The following is a 19,944-nucleotide window of genomic DNA, read 5'->3' as shown; positions in this document are numbered from 1 at the left end:
AAACAGTTTAAAAATAATTAAATATTTTTGGCCACAATTTAAAACAACCCAATTAAAATCAATTAAATTTAACCAAAAACTGTGGGATAAAGCCAGCCTGGCTAGGGCTTTTTAAGAAAAAGAAAAAAAAAGAAAAAATTATTTTGCATCCATTCAATTTTAAATTAACCATTTTAATACTTCATTAAATTCTTTTTTTTTCCTCTCAGAAAAAATACTTCAATAAAATATTCTTCAGAATATAACCTTAAAGATACTATTAATCCATTGAGTTTAGTTATTTCTAACTCTTAAATTCATTCTTCAAAATATCAATTTCAAAACTTTCAGAAAACTATCCATTAACTTTAAAGTTAACCATTTTAATACCACAATCATTTTTTAAAAAGCTATCCATTTTTAGTTAAACATTTTTACTTAAACTTAAAAAAAAATGCTAATTTCAATAGAGTTTTCAAATTTATTATTAAGATCCTCCCCAAAAGAAATTAATCTTCAATTCTTCCTTTCTTTCTATATTTTTTCCAATCCTTCTTCTTCAATAATACTTTCTCCTTCAGCATTGCTCCTCCCCCTGCTTTTATTTTCGAAAATTTTTGAATGTAGATTTGAGACTGATGCATCTTTGAAAATCGCTCTCTCCTAAAAGTTATCTCCTTCATTTTGAAACCTCCATTTCGACTCTTCCTGCTTATATAATCAGTCACTTCCTTTCTTAAAGATTGATTCTGTCTATAAAACCAAGAATTGTCACGATAAAATTTATCAGTCTGCAGGAAAGAGTCTATTTGCTGCTTTTCAGTTAACTGCATAGAAGCCTCTGCCAAAACCTCTGTTTTCAATGTGCTAACTTCCATTGTGTTCCTGACAGTCTCTTTTCCCTGCTCCAAAGACAAATTAGTTTGATTTTCTTCTTCTTTTCCAGCCAGCAAATCATTGTTGTTCTCCAGATTATAATTTTGAATAGTCCTTTCAATTGATTCCAGTAGAGCAGAGGTATAGAAATTTAAAAGTTCTTGTAAAACCTCTACAGTCACAACTTGTGAATTTGCTGGCTCATATAGTAATGATCCTCCATCCTTGATGTCAGCCATATTTCAATTCCCAGTTTAAGTTTATTCAGCTATCAGGTCAATAAATCCAATAATTTTCCACACAATTTAGAAGTATAAAGTAATTGAGGTCAATACCATAGTCTTTTTCATTTCACTAGCACTTTAAATCTTTTTCTTGCCGCGTAATCCGGTAGCTTTTACAATGTTGCAGCTTTAACGATCACTTTCACTTGTAAGTTTCATTTTAATGCCCTTAAGCGCCATCTTTTTTCTTTCTTTTAAACGGAGTTAAAGTTTAATACTTGCATTTTCTGTTCTCCTGATTTGCTCTGCCAGCATCCAAATTCGAATTTTCTCATAGTCCTTAAAATTGCACTGCTGGTGTGGTCGCGACTCCTTGTTCTGTATAAAACAGAATCGTCCCGGATCCGGAGCACTGAAGGGCTTTCAGGGAGCTCTCACCCTGCAAACCCCAGGTTTAAAAAAAAAAGCCTGGGGGTCTAGGGGAGCTCTACCCAGACCCTTCTGCTCTTTTCTCCCCCTTTTTCCCTGGGGGAGAGTTTCGAGCTGATTTTCGCTGTTCTAGCGGCAAACAGAATCACGGGGCTGGAGCTCCTAAAGGGGCGTCCATTCGGGGAACGTGGAGCCACCAGAAGCCCCATCACCTTTTTTTATTGTTAACAATATATTTCATCTTATTCCATTTTTACATTGAAACCTTTTAACTTAGTTAACCTTCCACTTCTTACTTCCTAATTTCTTATCCTAACATCAATTAATTATTTTATTTCATCATTTACTAACATTTCAATTTTATATCTTAATTTCAATTATTTCCATAGTTAAACCAAATTACATTTCATATTACATATTCTGATCCATTTTACAATTAACAATATCATTCATCTTGTTTACTTCTTACATACAATTTCTACTATTAACACAATTCCCTTAATTCAACTAATAAATGCTTTATTTCCCTTTTTTCACTCCATTATTCTTCCCCTTTTAACCATTTTCTTTTGGTCTCTCCAAGATTCCACTTCTTAATATTTTTTCCCCTTTATCCCATTCTCTTATCTTCTTCTTTTTCTTTGTCTTTTTATATTTATTGTATCTTTTCCCCTGGATCCTTTCTCTAACTATTAAGACTATTACCCTCATAATTCTCCCCCTGTTTTTACCCAGTCTTTTCCCATTTCCATCTCTTCCCTTCTTTTGGGGGGGATATTCCCCCATCCATTTTTTTGCGCCACTGTCAATCCCAGTGTAATTATCTTTTTACCTTCATTTATTTTCCCTTCAACATTTTATTCTTGCTTCTCATTTTTATTCTCTTCTTCCTTTTTTGCATATTCTAATCAGGCTTTTGCTTCTTTATTACCCCTAAATGCTTCAAACACATTTTTAAACATCTCCATTAGTTCCTAATCTTCCCAGTGCTCCATATTCCATATGTCAATTCAAAAAATTTTTGCTTTATGTTTAATTAAGATTCAAGTCCATGTAGTCTCTCTTTTTTTAAAATTTCCAAGTATTATCCAGTTCAAATATTTATCTAGTCCATTCCACTTTAAGACTTTGTTCTTTTTCACCTCCTTTCAAAGTCAAGACCCAGCTGTTTAAAAGTAAACAAATACTCCTTAAAATTTATCACAGTAGTCGAAATCCTTTAGTCCTTTTATTTTCAAAGCAATTGTTGTAATGCTTTCTTTCCACCAGCAGGTGTCTCTCTCCAATCCACAAATCCCAAGACAACAAAGTAGCATGTTTAAATCCACATAGAAAATACTTTCTCTTCAATTTCTTTTATTTCTTTTTATTTTTATTTTTATTTATTTTTATATGCTGCCCTTCTCCGGAGACTCAGGGCGGCTTACAATGTGTTAAGCAATAGCCTTCATACTTTTGTATATTTTTATACAAAGTCAGCTTATTGCCCCCACAAACCGGGTCCTCATTTTACCCACCTTAGAAAGGATGGAAGGCTGAGTCGACCTTGAGCCTGGTGAGAATTGAACTCGCAGTAATTGCAGGCAGCTGGATGTTAAATGCTGCCTTAGTAGGAGGCATTAGCCTCCTACGCCACTCAGGCTCCTTCTTTTCCTTTTATTGTTTTTATTTTGTCCAAATTCCATTTAATTTCTCCAAATCCAATTTTAACCCCAGGTAGAAGGGTTTTTTTTTCCTTTTCCTTTTTCTTTTTTTGGGCTTTAGTCCTTTAACTTCCTCTTTGTTCTTCTTTTTCCAATTAAAATTCCCAAGTGCCAATTAGCCACTTATTTCCATGCCAGGACCTTCTTTAAAGCTTTTTTTAAAAAATTCTTTTTACCTGTGAGTTGGCCAATCACTCACTTGGTAACAATACTCCATTCAATCATCGCTCCTGCACAAATCTTAGTCCAGTTCCCCCAGCTTCAGAGAGGTTGTTTCAATGGCTGCCGCCCCCACCGCCGGTTCAGAGAGCTGCCTCCGACCCTTTGAGGAACTTGCCTGTTCCTCTTGGTCATCCGAGGCACCTCTCCTTCTTCGCTGTCCCTCCAAGACGGTTCCAGTCCGAAGACCCCGACAGCGGTTTGTCTGGCCGGATTTTCACGAGCCTTGTCAGAGCACGTTATTTTCCAGCCAGTCTCGCCGTGACACTTCCGGTTCCTCCTGAAGACAAGATCTTTATTTATTATTTATTTATTTCATTAATTTTATTTCTATATTGAGGAATTTGAATTCCTGATTTTTTTTTATTGGATAAATCTAAGATCCAGACAATATTCCTCTTATGGCTGAATCTGAAATTTGACATTCAGGGATGATATTCAAATCGTACCAGACAATTAGATGACAGAAAACAAATGGATGAATAATTGTCAGTTTGTTGCAAAAATCAAATCCAGAAGCACATACAGATAAACTGATTCAGCAGGATTCATTAACTTCTTTATATACAAGAATATATATATACAATACCAACAGCAGATTCACAGTTTCATTTCAGCTCAGGTAAGCAGACAAGTTTACAGACACTGCTTTCAGTTTCTTTTTACAGACTCAGAAACTGCAGACAAGGACACGCCCTGGCTCCAGTCTGTCTCAGCTGCCAATTGGCTGACTTAGTTGCTATGCCTATTCATTGGCTGACCTTGTTACCATGTCTTCCCAGTCATGAATATTCTGACAATAATCTAGGGGTGAAATCTAAATTTTTTTGCTACCGGTTCTGTGGGCATGGCTTAATTAGTGGGCAGGGCTTGGTGGTAAGGTGACTGAGAGGGCGTGGCTTGTTGGTCAGGTGGGCGTGGCCAAGTCAATGTCACTTCTTTGCCCTTTTTTAACCTACAAAACACAGCACAACACAACTGACTCACCCACAATATAAAAGCAGCTGTGCTAGACCCAAAATGGCCCCTGCAACAAGCAGGAACCTCACACAGCCACAAAAAGCCCCAAAAAACAACTTTCACACTTTACACACACATAACACAATACAACACAACACAACTGGCTCACCCACAATGTAAAAGCAGCTGTGCTAGACCCAAAATGGCCCCTGCAACAAGCAGCAACCTCACACAGCCACAAAAAGCCCAAAAAACAAACTTTCACACTTTATACACACAAAATTCCACATACAGCTTGTGAGATTTTGTGTGTTTGTGTAGTTAGAGTGAAACACTACAGAAACACACTAAATCTCAGAAAGCTGCACAAATATTATTTTATTTTAATTTATTTTTATTTTTATATAAAAGCAGCTAAATTTAAAACTTCCTAAACTTTAAATGGCTAGGTCTAAAAAAAGAACAACTAAAAAAAAACCCCAATTAAAATAAAAAATAGTTATAACTATTTAGTTAAATAGTTATTTTTTTAAAGCTCCCAAAGGGGGGAAAAACTTACCCAATAAAACAGGGGTCTCCAACCTTGGCAACTTTAAGACTTGTAGACTTCAACTCCCAGAATTCCTCAGTCAGCTTTGCTTTGCTGGCTGAGGAATTCTGGGAGTTGAAGTCCACAACTCCCTGCCTGCTTGATTGCAGGCAAGGAGATTCATTTGCTTGCTGATGCAATGGATTGCAGGGATTACAGCAAGGCGTTGCAACCAACAGCTAAGGTAAGCAAGCTGAGAGGGGGAGGGGGAGGGATTTTTGCTACTGGTTCTCTGAACTGCCCGCCGCCATCGCTACCTACTCGCCCGAGCCGGTCCGAACCGGGAGCATTTCACCCCTGCAATAATCCCAATTGAACTGAAGTCTTTTGTCAGTCAAAAGGCAAATGAAAGAACTGCTTTCTTGAGAATCAGTTTGAAAGAAAAGACAGACTATAAAATTAATCAATAAATGATTCCTACTTTCAACTGTGCTTGGTCTAACTCTGCACCTAAGCCTGGGCTGTACTTTTTAGGCAGCATATAAATGATCTAGACATTATAAGACTATTTCTAATATATAGGGAAATGCTCATTTTTGATCAGCTACATGTTGTCCTTCTTACCTGCCTCTCTTCCTGCCTCAGGGAAGAAAGTTGCCCACGCATTCATCTCTCACTCTACAAGCAGCCCTTAATTTAAACCCCCGGGTGGGAAATGCCAGGAAGCCACACTACAAACAACGTGTGCTCAGAATTTCTAAAAGAGAGAAGCAGATTCTTGGAATAATAGTTTGTAGCTACAACCCGAAAAGTGTAAAGCCATTTCAGAAATCAGGAAACTAGATGATGATGATAGTGATGATGATGATTTTGTTATTATTTAAATAATGGGAGGAAGTGGGGAGGACAAAAAGGGAACACGTACGTCATCAATGCTGGCCACTGCTCAGTAAGGACTCCCTTGCTCTTGCAATTGCTTTCCACGCAGCCATCCGACTATGGGAACATTAACTGAGTGAGAAGGAAGGTCCTAATGTGCTCTTTGAGCCTGGAAAAACAATTCTGAGCGAGTCCAAAGTGCTAGCTGGGGAAGGGGCATCTGGATTTTCCCGCAAAGCATGAGCTCGCTTACAGAGTGGGGCTGTGGGGCATTCTTGTTGGCAAAACCCATCTTTGTCTCTTTCCCACCAGAAATGGTTTCAAAGGGCTTTTAATTTATGGCATCCTTTATTTCTGCCATTGCTCATTTTCCGTATGCAATTTCATCTAACATCACGACTGCTGCTTTATTACGTTTTAGCAATCTGTCTTATTTGTGGTTTTATGTTGATATTCCAGTTGTTGATCTATTTTTTCCTTATGGGGGATAAAATATTAGTGTGGAAATACAGCACAACCTGCCGGTCCCATGCTGGGGTTGCTGATGTTTTCCTTTTCTTCCACGAGAGCAGAGGGAGCGGGTCCCGTCCCGTTGCCTCCTCCCAGGGAACTAACCATGCCGGCCTTTGTGATTCTTGGTTTCAGCCTCCAGCCAGGAAAGAAATTTGGGACTTGGTTCAAGTTCTCCTGATGGGAATAATGCTGCTGGACTGGAGGGACAAAAGTTGGCACCCCCTGGAGTTCATGCTTGAGGTCTGATGCGTTTGTCTGCCCCTTCAGTTGCGGGATGAGATGGAGGGAGGAGGGTTCAGGATTATCCGTGACTTGCCACGGACACATCCTGTCCCTTGTTATTTGCATTGTTACTTAGGAAAACTCTGCAAGTAGAAAAGTTTGATAAAACAGAGGGGAAGCGGATGCTTTAGCTCACCTTTTGCTGTAGGTCCCATGCATTCCAGAGTCTTTGCAAGATTTTGCAAGGTTCATTTCCTTAGGGATTTTACGATGTACAAGTATGGCTCTCTGTGCCACACTACAGCCTTGATAGTGAACTGTAGAGTATTAAGAGTATTACCACCCACTTTTTACTGAGGAAAAGGCCTGCTTCTGGAAACTGTTGTCCTATTCTTATTCTCTCATTCTTTTAAAACATTCTCTGAAAATGTTTTCACTCTAATGTAAGCTTCCTAAGAACATGGGGTTGGTGGGGTGTGTGTGCGGTTGTTGCTGTGTGCTAATAACACTAACCAATAAGAGTCCATCGCTTATCTATGATCGCAATACAGGCCTCTCCAGAGAATGCTGCTATTGAGCAAAAGATGTGCTTCCAGACAGAGCTATTGCTTTCCATGATAGAGATTGTCTACAACCTTGGTCAAAATTACAAGGAAACCTCCAGTTTAACAGGTGAGTGTCACTTGCGGTTCAGCCCTCTTTCTACCTGAATCTACCTGAAACACACAGAACGTACCGTGAGGTCCCTGCAGGTATTGCTGAACTACAGATCCCAGCATTTTTTCTTTTTTTTTTTTTTGTGCAAACAGCCATGCTAAGTGTTGGAAGTTGCAATTTAGCCATATGTTCTAAGGGTAGGCTGTCTGTAATGTCCCCCTGCCCCAATCTGGATCCCTGTGTTAAGCAGTGGGCAGGGTGGGTCAGAGGTCAAAGGGTCCCGCCCCCACTCCTTTGAACCTTGTGCGTTATGCGTTCTTGACCACTTGTGTCTTTGACAAAGTACAGTGGAGCTTAGACAGAAGGAAGCTATTGATACCTTGCTTACTCATAAATGACGTAATAGCTTCTTAATCAAAACATTATTTTTAGAAATGAAAGTTTCTTCACTGAAGGTGTACATTTTTCTAATAGTTTAGACTGCTTGATTGCCGAGTATAAGGACTGATGTTTATATTTTATTTTATATACTAGATTTAGCAGTACAGTATATTTATTAGTATATATAATATAGTAACAATAAATATAAAATACAAGGTAACGCTTTTCTCTTTTTTCTTTGTTAGTTTGTATTTTATTTTGTTTGGGGTGGTCTCTTTTCTATATTTCTTTAAAATTGAATATTGTTTCAATAATTTTAGAAAAACAAAAATTAAGAAGACACCACATAATATTTTATCAGAAAAAAATCTGCAGAGATTTCCTTGTTCTTAATCGCATTTTAGAAGTTCAACCTTCTCTTCCCCCTTGCAGGAAATGGTGATACCAGGAGCGTTTTGGAATCTGCCAGTCTGCCTTATTTTCTAGTAAATGTTTGCTATTTTACTCAGAAGCTGGTAAGCAAACTTCACGAGGGAGTGTTGGTCACAGAGCCCAGGAAGACCATCCTTTTCATCGCAGAGCAAGTGCAACTGGTAAGGGCTCCTCCCCCTCCTCCCCAGGTGCCATTCTCAGCCATTTCTAGATAACAGCAGATGCACCAAGCGATGCCGCTGTAAGCTTATTAGGGATGGTTTCCACCCCAGAGATGCTACTTCTGTGACAACAAATAATTACCCTAAATTCTCTTTAAAATGGATTTAATTTTCATTGTGAGGGGATTGACAGCTTGAATGCTCACACATGCTCAAGCTTATTGGAGAAGGAAAGTAGTTGGATTATAGAAAATTTTGCACAAGGCAAAAGGACATTTAAGAATAATTATTGGATACGCGTTTCAGTGCACAATCTCACATGCCACAATTTAAAAACAACAGAGCAAAAAGAAACATTTTCATTTGTATTTGCATGTGGCTGAATGTCTGTAAGAACAAGCAAAAACAAATTCCTCAAAAAGCAGAATAGACTCCTTGTTCTGCAACATTTTGTTGCAAATCTGGATGCATAATTTTTAAAATCTTTATTTCAATTTCAAATCTTTATTGTCAGTGCACAACATATGTACAATGAGATTGATTGAGCTCCCTCAGTGCACCCCCCCAACACAATGCAACTCACAGTGAAGACAGAAAATCCCTAACCTAATAAATCATATTAACAAAACACCCTGTCCTATTGCACCAGTGTGAACATGTTACACATTGTGCCGGCCCTGCAGTCCATCATACTACGTAGTTATGATGTTATTTCTCATTCAGGAGTCTGACAGCCCACGGATAAAAACTGTTCTTCAACCTGTTTGTGCAGCTGGCTATACTTCTATATCTCCTTCCCGTTGGTAGGAGGATAAAGAAGTGGTGACCAGGGTGAGAGTTGTCCCTGAGAATTTTCCTCACTCTTCTAAGGCAGCGAGCCCTAGCAATCTCATCTAGTGGTATCGAGACAGCCCACAATGTTTTGTGCTGTGCTCACCACCAAGGGTGGGTTCTAAGTTTTTTTACTACCGGTTCTGTGGGCGTGGCTTATTTTGTGGGCGTGGCTTGGAGGTCATGTGACTAGGTGGGCGTGGCTAGCTGGTCATGTGGCCGGATGGCCATGGCTATGTGTGTAGGGACTACTCAGAGGGCTGAAAAAAGTCATTTCTGACAGGTCCTCGCACATTTATTTATTTATTTATTTATTTATTTATTTATTTATTTATTTATTTATTTATTTATTTATTTATTTATTTATTTATTTATTATATTTCTATACCGCCTTTCTCCCGTAGGACTCAAGGCGGTGTACAGTCAAGAAAAACATAGACACACAAACACCACAAAATTGCTAATTAAAATTGCCACTTAATTTGGTCAATTAAATAAAACCCAGAATTAGATAACATTTAAAAAATCATTCGCATGCTTGTATGTTTAGCCCCGCTTGTTGGAACATCAGGGTTTTGAGGGCACGGCGGAAAGCACGGAGATCAGGGATATTCCGTATCTCCGGGGGCAGTTCATTCCAAAGGGTTGGAGCCCCCACAGAGAAGGCCCTCCCCCTGGGAGTCGCCAGTCGGCATAATTTGACTGACGGTACCCTGAGTAGTCCCTCCCTGTGAGAACGAACTGGTCGGTGGGAGGCTATTGGTGGCAAAAGACGGTCTCGTAGGTACCCAGATCCTAAGCCATGGAGCGCTTTAAAGGTGATAACTAACACCTTGAATCTTTTGACTGGTCCTCACACTTATGACCATCCTCAGATTTATGCCCGTGCAGCATTCTTAATAACCATGTCACTCATTTCACAACTGCTTCTCTTCACCATGGTGACAAGATAGGGCGAAAAACATAAAATGTGAGGACAGTCGTAAGTTCGAGGACTGGTCAAAAGTGCAAGGACCAGTCAAAAATAACTTTTTCAGCCCTCTGAGTAATCCATATGCACAAAAGGATACAGCAATAGAGAGGGATGAAGGAAGGAGAAGAGAGGGAAGGAAGAGAAGGGAGGAAGGAAGGGAAGGGAAATTAGAGTAGGAGTGAGGGGAAGAGAGGGAGGAAGACAGGAGGAGAAGGAGAAAGGAAGAGGAAGTAGGGAGGAGAAGAAGAGGGGGGGGGAAGAGAAAGTAAGAAAGAAAGAAAAGATAGAGGTGGTAGGTTTGAGGAGAAAGATTGCTGTACAATAAAAAAGATGAAAGGGAAGAAAGCCAACCCCAAACAAATATAAAGATATTAAGATAAAGAATGAATTGTTAAACTTTAAAGAATAAAAGAGAACAAATATGAATAAATAGCAATAATTAGAAACACACATACAAACATACAATGTATTTTCTTTGAACAGAGTATTTGGCCGGTTCACAAATTTAAACAGTGTTTAGTCAGTTCAATTAAATTTACAATTTTTATATTTCCTTTTTGCCATATTTATTCCTCATCTGTTTTTTTAAAAAACCAATATTACCCTTCATCCTCATCTCTAATCTTAATCAAATTCAATTTTCCCCTTCTATTCTATATTATACCCCTTCCCATTGTCATCTATTTTTATATCCATCCTCACATTGGTTAATTATGTAATATTACAGTTGTTTAATATAAATTCAACATTTTAATATAAATCAATTAGTTATATAACTATCTTTTTTGTATATTAATCAATATGAACATGAATATTCGAATTATTTCCATGCAATCCAATTTCTTACAAATCAATTAATTATATTTACCAATAATAATAAACCAAATAATTTCCCCCATATATTCCTCCAAACCACAACTTAACCATTTCTGCTTTCAACACAATATACAATTAATAGTATCTCAATTATTACAATTCCCTAGTTAAATAGAGCTTTTTTTCTTTTGTGTTTTAAAATCTTGAACTCTCCTCTTTTGCCCTAAATTTCCCATTGTTTGCACCTACCTTTTTTGGTGAAGAAAAAGAAATCTCTCCCTGCCTCATTTCGTCCCATTGCAGCAGAGCCTGCTTTACTTTCAGTTTTATTTTTTCCCTAGCATAGCAACTCATTTGTTTTCTTTTAACACTGATCAGCTGTAGGGCGGCCCTTTGAAGCCCCGCGGCAAGAGTTTAAACAGTTTTTTTCCTTCTAGCCATCAGCTGGGACTCAGGAGGCAGCAATAGATTGGGAGTGGGGCCAAATAAAGGGTAAGAATAACGTGGGGGGTGGGTGGAGGGGCGGGGGGGTGGAGAACCGCTTCGGTGACATCATATCGTCACCGCTACCGGCTCGTGGGAACTGGTGCGAACCGGGAGCAACCCACCACTGCTCACCACCCTCTGTAGTGTTTTTTTATCCGCGGCTGTCAGACCAGCATGCTATACTGTGATGCAATAAGTGAGGACGCTTTCTATGGTGGACCGGTAAAAGGAGATCATCAGTTGTTGTTCCACCCTGTTTTTACACAAGACCCTAAGGAAATGGAGTCTCTGTTGGACCTTACTGGCCACCTGGATCGTGTTGTTTTTCCAGGTGAGATCTTCGCTGAGATGAACTCCCAGGAATTTAAAGGAGGAGACTCTCTCTATACAGCCCTCACCCCCTCAATGTAAAGTGGGGAAGGTTCCTCTCTCTTCCTCCAGAAGTCCAACACCATCTCCTTGGTCTTGCTGATGTTCAGGTGCAGGTTATTTTTTAAGCACCATGTGGATTGTTTTTGAACCTCCCTCCTGTACGCTGTTTCGTCTCCACCTGTAATAAGATCCAGGATAGTGGTGTCATCTGCGAACTTAATGATCACAATAGATGGGTCTGACGGTACACAATCATGTGTGTACAGTGAATACAAGTAGGGACTGAGCACACAGCCCTGTGGGGAGCCAGTGCTAAGCTTCAGGGGGTGGATATAACAGACCCAACCCTCACTGTTTGTGGCTGATCCCTCAGAAAGGGTTTGATCCAGTCACAGATGGAAGAGGGAAAATCCAACTCAGTCAGCTTTTCGATAAGGATGCTCAGCAGAATGGTGTTGAAGGCCGAGCTATAGTCTATGAAAAGGATCCTGACATAGTTCCCGGGTTTCTCCAGATGGTTCGCTACAGAATGTAAATCAGTAACTGTGGCATCATCTGTCAACCTATTCCCCCTGTATGCAAACTGATATTTGTCAAAGTTCGGTGGAAGGCATGTCCTAAGGTGCTGGAGAACCTTAGTTGGAGAACCTTAGTTCTACTTTTCATATTTTCATGGACATTTTGAGTCTTATCCCTAAATACATGCATTCTGAGCCTCTTGACTGTTTTTTAACAGGTAACAAGAAAGCTTTTTCTCCACAAAGAGTCAATTATGAGCAACTTGTACAACTGTTTGAACCACAGCATCTTGTACTATTTATCAAATTCTTCTTCTGGGTCCCAAAGTCTTCTAGAAGTTCTACAGACTCTTCAGATGCAATGGGATGTCATCTTTGCAGTACACAATTCTAGCCTGGATTTCATCACAAGCTTTTTGTATTGCCTATCACAACTGAAATCTATCAGGTACGGCAGTGTTTTCTTATTCTGGCAGAACTGTTAGGCAAGGGAACAGAAATTTACAGAAACTTTTTTCAGAGACAATACGTTTCCTCAGGGGCATGCATTTCAATGGTACTTGTTGAATTATGTCAGTATGATCAGTGTAGATTTGATCTTTTTTTTTTAATTTTATACACAAACAAACATTTAATACATCAGTCATTCCTTCCATGCGATATGTTTTCTCCCTGGCTTCATCTTTTTGTTGTTTTTTCTGTCTTCATTTTCACCAAATCCATTACAGCATTTCTCCAAAAATACAGTATTTCTTACATAACTATTAGTTTGCTTATCTATATCTCTTTTCTAATCAATGGTAAAATTGATCCCATATCTTAAAATATTCTAAATCCTCTCTTTCTTTGATCATCAAAGTTAATATATTCATTTCTGCACAGTCTAAAAAATTTTTTATTACTTCTCCTTCTAAAGATATTTTCTCTGCTTTCCAATTTTGTGCAAAAACAATCCTTGCAGCTATTATTACATGTATAATCAAATAAATATTTTCTTTGCTAATTTTCTCTGGAAGGATACCCAGTAGGAACAGCTCTGGTTTTAATCAATACGTTGTTGTATCATTTCTTCCAACCATATCTTAATTTTATTCCAGTGTAGATTTGATCTTGAAGAAACTCCAGGAGTTTAATCTAGAACATAGGAACAAATATGCTGGATATGTCCCTGAGTTACAGTGACTTCCATAAGGAACAGTTTGTTTCTAGTCATGTTTCAGAGAGATGCCGCTCACCTTTAAAGCTTATTTCAAATCTGGGGAAGACGTTTTTGATGTTCCTGAATTGGGAGGGGGTATTCCAACATCATGTGTATGGAACTATGAAGTCCACATCACGAGAGAGCAAACTTTCAGTAAATCTGTGATTATTCTTGGTGAATAAATAGCATCACCTACTTACTGTCAGACCACAAGTGTGGCACATTTCTTGACCCCAATTGTCTCTTGCTTTATTCTGGTTTTGATTCTTGGATAGTTTACTGGACCAGTTTGCCATTTCTTTGCAAAGTCTTAAGAACTCTATTTGGTCTTGGGCAGGAGAGTTTTATCGGAAGTTTGCATTCTCCTGTGGCATCAGAAGGAAAGTCCAAAAGATGAAATAATACACCTGGCAACGAAGAATTTTGCTAGCTAGGTAAAAGGCCGTTTTGCCTTCAAGAAGAACCCAGAGGCTGTTTCCATTTAGATTTGGAAAGCTTCTTCAGCTTGGAGGAATCAATCCCCCATTGGTGGAACAATAGCACCACATCTAGTGTAAAGAAAAGAATAAAGATAAAGGAAAAAATGGACCCCTAAATGGAATCCATCTTAGGGACATAGAGACAGACACTTCTTTTACCTTGAAATGCTGTGTTTGGCCAAAGTAAATCCCCAAATAGCAGATATTGAAGCAATTTGTCTTTTAGTTGTTGTTCTTGGTTATTAGAGTTCTTAAAAATAAGCATGTATTTTTAAAAGTTCTTTAAAAATAAATATATTAGGATTAAGTTGCATGAAATAATCCACAGCCCACCTTTTTTGCTCAGATGGTGGTCTTAATGAAGCTGCTTATATTTTAGCCAGAGGTTTGTTTATTTTCTGTGTTACAGCTATCATGAAAGTGGTGAGGCAAAATGGATGCCAGCTTCGGGTTGCCTTATTTTTCTTGGCCTGAGAAAAGAGGAGGAGAGGATCGGTGATCTTTCTGCCCTGAAGGATGGTAAACATGACATGATGGGTGTGGAAAAAAGGGATGGAATAGGGGCTGATCAAGAGAAGAAAAGGAGAAGGCTATTGTAGATGTCCTGCTTTGCTCTCAAAATCTACCCACTTCCAAGAGTCTATAGAACTAGTCTCAACAGCTCGCAAGGAAAGGACAGTGTTTCATCTGGATCTTCTACACTAAAAGAAATATGCAGTGCTGAATTAATGGCTTTCAAGCAACAGAAATTACATCCAGGCCAATGCAGCCCACACAGATTATGACTTTTGTACTAAGGAATTAAGCTCAACACTCACCTACTGTAGACTCTTTAAAACACGGGTGCATTTTGTAATGTCGATATAGAAACCTTGTCACCCAAATTGTTTACAATTTATTGCCTGGGAACAAAAACAGACAATGTTACATGAGATACATGGAGAGATATGGGCCATCTGCTCTGATTTCTACATACATTCTGCACAGGCAGTATCAAAATCTGGAGTGCTGTGAGTGATTTTGCTTTAAGGATAGAAGGGCCCTGGTTTCAGTAAATATCCGCAAAGCTACTGATCTGACTTACCTTTGCAGACCCTTGAATCTGGAAGTGATGCATGATGGCCCTTTTGTTGATATAATACTTCCACACCAAAACATGCTTGCATTTTATTATTTCCAGTTCAGCAAGAGATCCAGAGGGCAGCTGAGGAAATCTGGCTCCGGCTTCTTTCTAGGAGAAGAAAGGATTTAGAGGATGCATATAAAACCTCTTTATTTAAAGAGAAAGGCGATGGAGAAGAGACAATGAAGATGGCTGATGTAGCTCCTCTTTGGGAAGAGGTCATGAGGAAGACCTGGCAGGCCTTTCTAGGTCTCTGCTCTCAAAGTATATGAAGTCTTTAACGGAAGTGGTTTCACCGCACGGCCCTTGGCCTTTGGGGAGATGGGTCTGCTCAGGAACTATTATTAACCATGATTCATGCTACCGAGTGAGAGGTTGACAGGTCCCATCATGATCTAAGCTTCTTAATTCATTTGGTGGACTATAACTGGGGAAGACAGATGGGGTTCAGAGATGTCCGAAACACCATATAGCTGGACACAATGGACACAATCTTGCTAGACAGCAGAATGAGTCTTATAGATTGCTATTTGGAAAAACAAATATCCAGGGCAGAGGAAAACGCAACTGGCAGCCACCGGCTGTGATGCCAGCTTTGCCCTGGGCCTTGCTAAGGCTGGGCCCTTTGAGGGATAACATTGAGGTGGCATAGATGGTCAGGAATAGAGGTTGTGTGGCACCTAAAGCGGCACAACAAAACATTAACTGCGTTTGTTGCTCCTTTCCTCTCTGTGCTTCCAGCATCAGAAAAGAAAAACTCCCAGAGCAAAATTCTCATCGATGCATCCAGCAAGACGAGTCCTTTGAATGAGAGCCTGACTCCCGGCAGGAACCTGAAACAGGTGATACACAAAACTGGCGTAAACTGCCTTTCCAAATCCCTGTGGGAACCTCAGATGCCAAAAAAAGCACACACACACACACACACACACACACACAAAAGAGTGCACGATAATATCTTGAGCTTCCCGACTTGAAGTCCTAGTCCTGCTCTACTTGCTGACATGCAATGTGGCCCAAATAACCTTTTTTCCTTCCCGGGAGTGCAAAGTACAGCAAAGGGTTGATGAACAAACTCAAGGCTGGTTTCATAGCTGCTTTTGTTGGCTGAGAAAGAGATTCAGCCTAAGTAACTTCTTTCCAGGTGTGATGGGAATGCACGTTACTGTTCAATGCTGGCCCCATCTATTTGCCTTGGGGTCTGTTTAATTATTTCTTAAAATTAATTTTGATTATTACAGCTGATTACACATCAGTGAGCAAAGTAATTGATATTTGTTAATGTATCCCAAGGAACATTTTGTACAACTTGTATTTGCTGTTGAAGGTTAAAGACTATTATTGGTTTTTCCCTAAATGTGCCCACATCATTAGTTCTCGTAGTAGGAAAAGATGCCATCTGGAAAAGGCTGAGTAGACGCATTATTCAGGCACAAGTGCATGAAATTGAGGTTTCTGCATCTTCTGTCTTTCTTTTCTAAAAAGAAGAGGCTTGTAATTAAAGGAGAAGCCGGATTACAGGGGAACATTACTCATTTTGTGTTGTTTTCGGTAATGTCAGCAACTGACGCTTCAAGATCTGATAGACGCTTCCCTATAGTGTGACATGCAACTGAGCCTCCAACTCTTGGCTCACTTTCTGCTCCAGGCAATTATATTTTTTCCCCGTGCTTTTCAAGGAAATTAGTGTACAGCTGGCTAAATGACTGATAGGAGATCTCTGGGACTTCCGGATCCAGAGACAGACAGAAGGATATATTCTTTATAGCTCTGGGGCACCCGAGAGGTTTTTTTTTCTGTGCACCTTGGAAAGAAAAGAAATCCACAGTGCGGATGATTTATATTTCCGCTCCCTCCTAGATTGTTTTGTTTTCCCACTCGGCCTTCTCACTAAAGGACATTGGCAATAATAAGCAAGCCAGGTACAGAGAGGAAGACAGGAGGAAGATCTGAGCCTTTTTGGAGCCTTAGCAGATCAGCCCTGGCCAAAGCTTCTTTTAGGAAATTAACCTGGCGTGCTGCCAAGGGTCTTTGGAGGGCCTTGTCACCTGCTACTTTGCTTCCCCAAACTCGGTCCGTATGGAGACAGTGGGGAGAGGAAGCAGATGATAGAGATCCAGGCAGACAGAGGTCAGAGGCTGACTTCCAGGGCTAGGAACTGTACAGCAACTGAGCGGTAAGACAGGGCCACTCCTACAAAATCCATGGCCAAGTTTATTGCCTTTTCATATTTTTCTTAATCCAAGCAAGTATCGTTGATCCTATTCCAGAAACATTCCCAATTAGAGGTTTGGTGCCTTTTGGCCACCCGTGCCTTTGTTAGGCATCCCCTGGAATAGATCTCAGGGGACCAACATAGAGGGAAGTCAGCCATAGTAGCCATAAAATCGTGTTTTTTAAAAAGAGATAACCCTTTATTAAAATCAATATATGGATCTTTTAATTAGAAGATATTTGAAAATATCTGACCCTGAAGAACGAATCGGTTTGTATCCAAGGCTGAGCAGATGTGGCCTCACATCTGACTTTTCAACTGGAGGGGTTGGAAGTGGTCTTGCCCTAAAACCATGTTTCTGCTTTCAACTGGAGGTTTTCCTTTTGGCTTTGCCTCTTTCTGGCCAAAAGACATGACTTTGCCATGACCTTCCCTCACTTTGGACCAAAAGCTTCCCCGAAGGGTTTCCTCTCAGAAGAAAGAAAGGCCTTTCCACTGACATGTCTGAATCACACCTTCTCCCTCCCAATGTGGAAATAATTTGCCCCCAGGAGAAATTTTCATAAAGTTTCTTCGTTCACTAGTACAACCCTCAACATGGAGTATTTTCTTACAGCTCAAACATTCAGCTATTCTCCCCTCTGGCAAACAGAAACATGGACTTCAAAGAGCAAAATGTCCAAATTTACCTTTAAAAACAAACCGTATTGATTTCCCCAAACTGAAAAGGGGAAATAGTTGTTTTTACAATCTAAGCAGATGTTCTTGTACATATAGCTAATAATTTTCTGCTGAGTTGCAAAGACGTCATAACTTTTAACCATTTCTTCTGCATACATGTTTTTAGGTGTCTGCCTTAATATTTATGTCCATCCCTTTGCTTTTTAACACAACACCTAGTGAAAGGCTGCCTGAATGTCATAGTTGGGCAAGTCTCCCCTGGGTCTATTTGACCCAGATAGATCAAAGGAAGTTGAGGCAACACAATTCACAGTCACATCTACCTGCAACTCATTTATTTGGCTTGGTTTGGCTTGGCCAAAATATGGTGTCTGTGACTGTTGTGTACTGCATTTTGAAGGAAGCACATAATGCTTCTGTGACATATGTGTAGTGCCTTCCTAGACGTATTTGGTAAAAGTCGATTGTTCTGAGCTCACAAGAATTTCCAGTGGCTGCTTTAGGAAGTTATCCGTCCAGATGTGAGTTTTGCCTGTCATCCTTTTCACAGCCGGTGCTTCACCAGTATGTGGAGTGCACAATGTCAATATCCTTTTCAAATCTCTTATCATAATGCCATGTGTATTATTTCGATTTCAAGAGACCAAACAAGCAAATTTATAATTAATTATATTTCTGCTAATCATTTGTGTAACATCTTTATCTTCATAATAGAAAGATAATTAACACCACTGATTATCTAATTAAATTCATTAAGCATCTACCGACAGTGCTCTATGAAGCTGACATTATGTTCCACTGTCAACAAATGCTTTGATTTCTTGGGAAGTAATTAAAATGTAAATTAGCATGCTATTAAATACACAGGGGGACTTTTGATTCTGATATTCATTTCAGAACTGCTCATGGCAACCCATTTTTTCTTTCAGTGCAACCAGACAATTTGCTTGTAATGATGTATATTAACTTTTTTCCCACTGCAACATGAATGTCTTTTTTGATATCTACCGTAGTTCTCAGCCAGAGTAGAAATGACATTTCTTTAAAACTGCTGATTTGCTGGTAAATCTGGGTGATTTTTGTCAATGCAGGAAGAGCTTTTCTATTTGCATTACCAGAGCTTAGATCAGACCACAGAGTGCCACCAATAACACTAAGGATATCATTGCATTTTCATTTCTTCAACAAAAAGAGAACATTTGTTCCTTCTGCTGCAAATCTTGGAAGCCAAAGAACTATGCCAGTTGCTTTATTATATCCTGGCATGGATCTCAAAATTTGACACTGCTGTGGAACAAATTCTTTCTACTTTTTTTACATTCTATTCTTGCTGAAATATGCTAATATGCTAATGCTGCCATCTTGAATTTGGGTTCCTGCTGCCACCTTTCAGCCCCATCTTCTGGCAGTCTTAGTTCCTCTTTCTTTGGTTCTGCCTCTTTCCCGATTCTACTTAACCATCAACTGGTGGAAGGGCCTGCCTGCAGAAGTTGTGGGTGCTCCGTCACTGGAGGTTTGAAAAAAGAGATTGGACAGCCATTTCTATGAAATGCTATAGGGTCTCATTCCTGAGCAGGGCTACAAGTCCTCCAACTCTGTTATCTGTTATCCTTTTTCTTTCTTCCTTTTTTTCATTTTCTACCTTCTGGTCTTCTTTATTTCCCCTCCCCTTCTTTGATCTTTTTTCTTTTCTTTTCTTTTCTTTTTCTTTTCTATCTGTGCCATCACTGTCTTGGAAGCACAGCTCCCCCCCCCCTTGTTAAATGACCGGTTCTCCCAGACTGTCAAGGTTGGGGGCCTTCAAAAGGTTGGTCTTTGACAGAAAAGATTGCAAGATTCTCACCTCAAGACTCCTTAGCACAATTTCATGGAAACTTCTGTAAAAAAGAAGGGAGGCGGCTTATGCTTATACATCAACAACAGCTGGTCTCAGGATATAACTATAATGTATAAATTCTATGACGAAAACCTAGAGACATTAATTATCAACTGCAAACCATATTATTCGCCTCGTGAATTTTCCTCATTTCTTCTAATTGCTGTTTATGTCCCACCACAAGCCTGTGTAAACAAGGCATTACGAAC

General features: G+C 39.5%; 1 protein-coding gene across 1 annotated transcript in view; it reads left to right on the top strand.

The window, feature by feature from the left end:
* Nucleotides 1–19,944, top strand: part of WDFY4 (WDFY family member 4) — a 135,141-nt gene that overhangs the window by 59,355 nt on the left and 55,842 nt on the right. The window contains exons 33-39 of the mRNA XM_034415593.2: nt 6,444–6,551; nt 7,085–7,205; nt 8,004–8,164; nt 12,379–12,608; nt 14,250–14,359; nt 15,021–15,212; nt 15,705–15,805. Coding sequence (XP_034271484.2) covers nt 6,444–6,551; nt 7,085–7,205; nt 8,004–8,164; nt 12,379–12,608; nt 14,250–14,359; nt 15,021–15,212; nt 15,705–15,805 — 1,023 coding nt within the window. The remainder of the gene's footprint in view (nt 1–6,443; nt 6,552–7,084; nt 7,206–8,003; nt 8,165–12,378; nt 12,609–14,249; nt 14,360–15,020; nt 15,213–15,704; nt 15,806–19,944) is intronic.

The sequence above is a fragment of the Pantherophis guttatus genome, chromosome 5 (genome assembly GCF_059756535.1).
Source record: "Pantherophis guttatus breed Tessera chromosome 5, ASM5975653v1, whole genome shotgun sequence".
Lineage (NCBI taxonomy): Eukaryota > Metazoa > Chordata > Lepidosauria > Squamata > Colubridae > Pantherophis > Pantherophis guttatus.
Note: the sequence above shows the minus strand (reverse complement) of the source record. Positions and strands in the feature narration are given on the sequence as shown.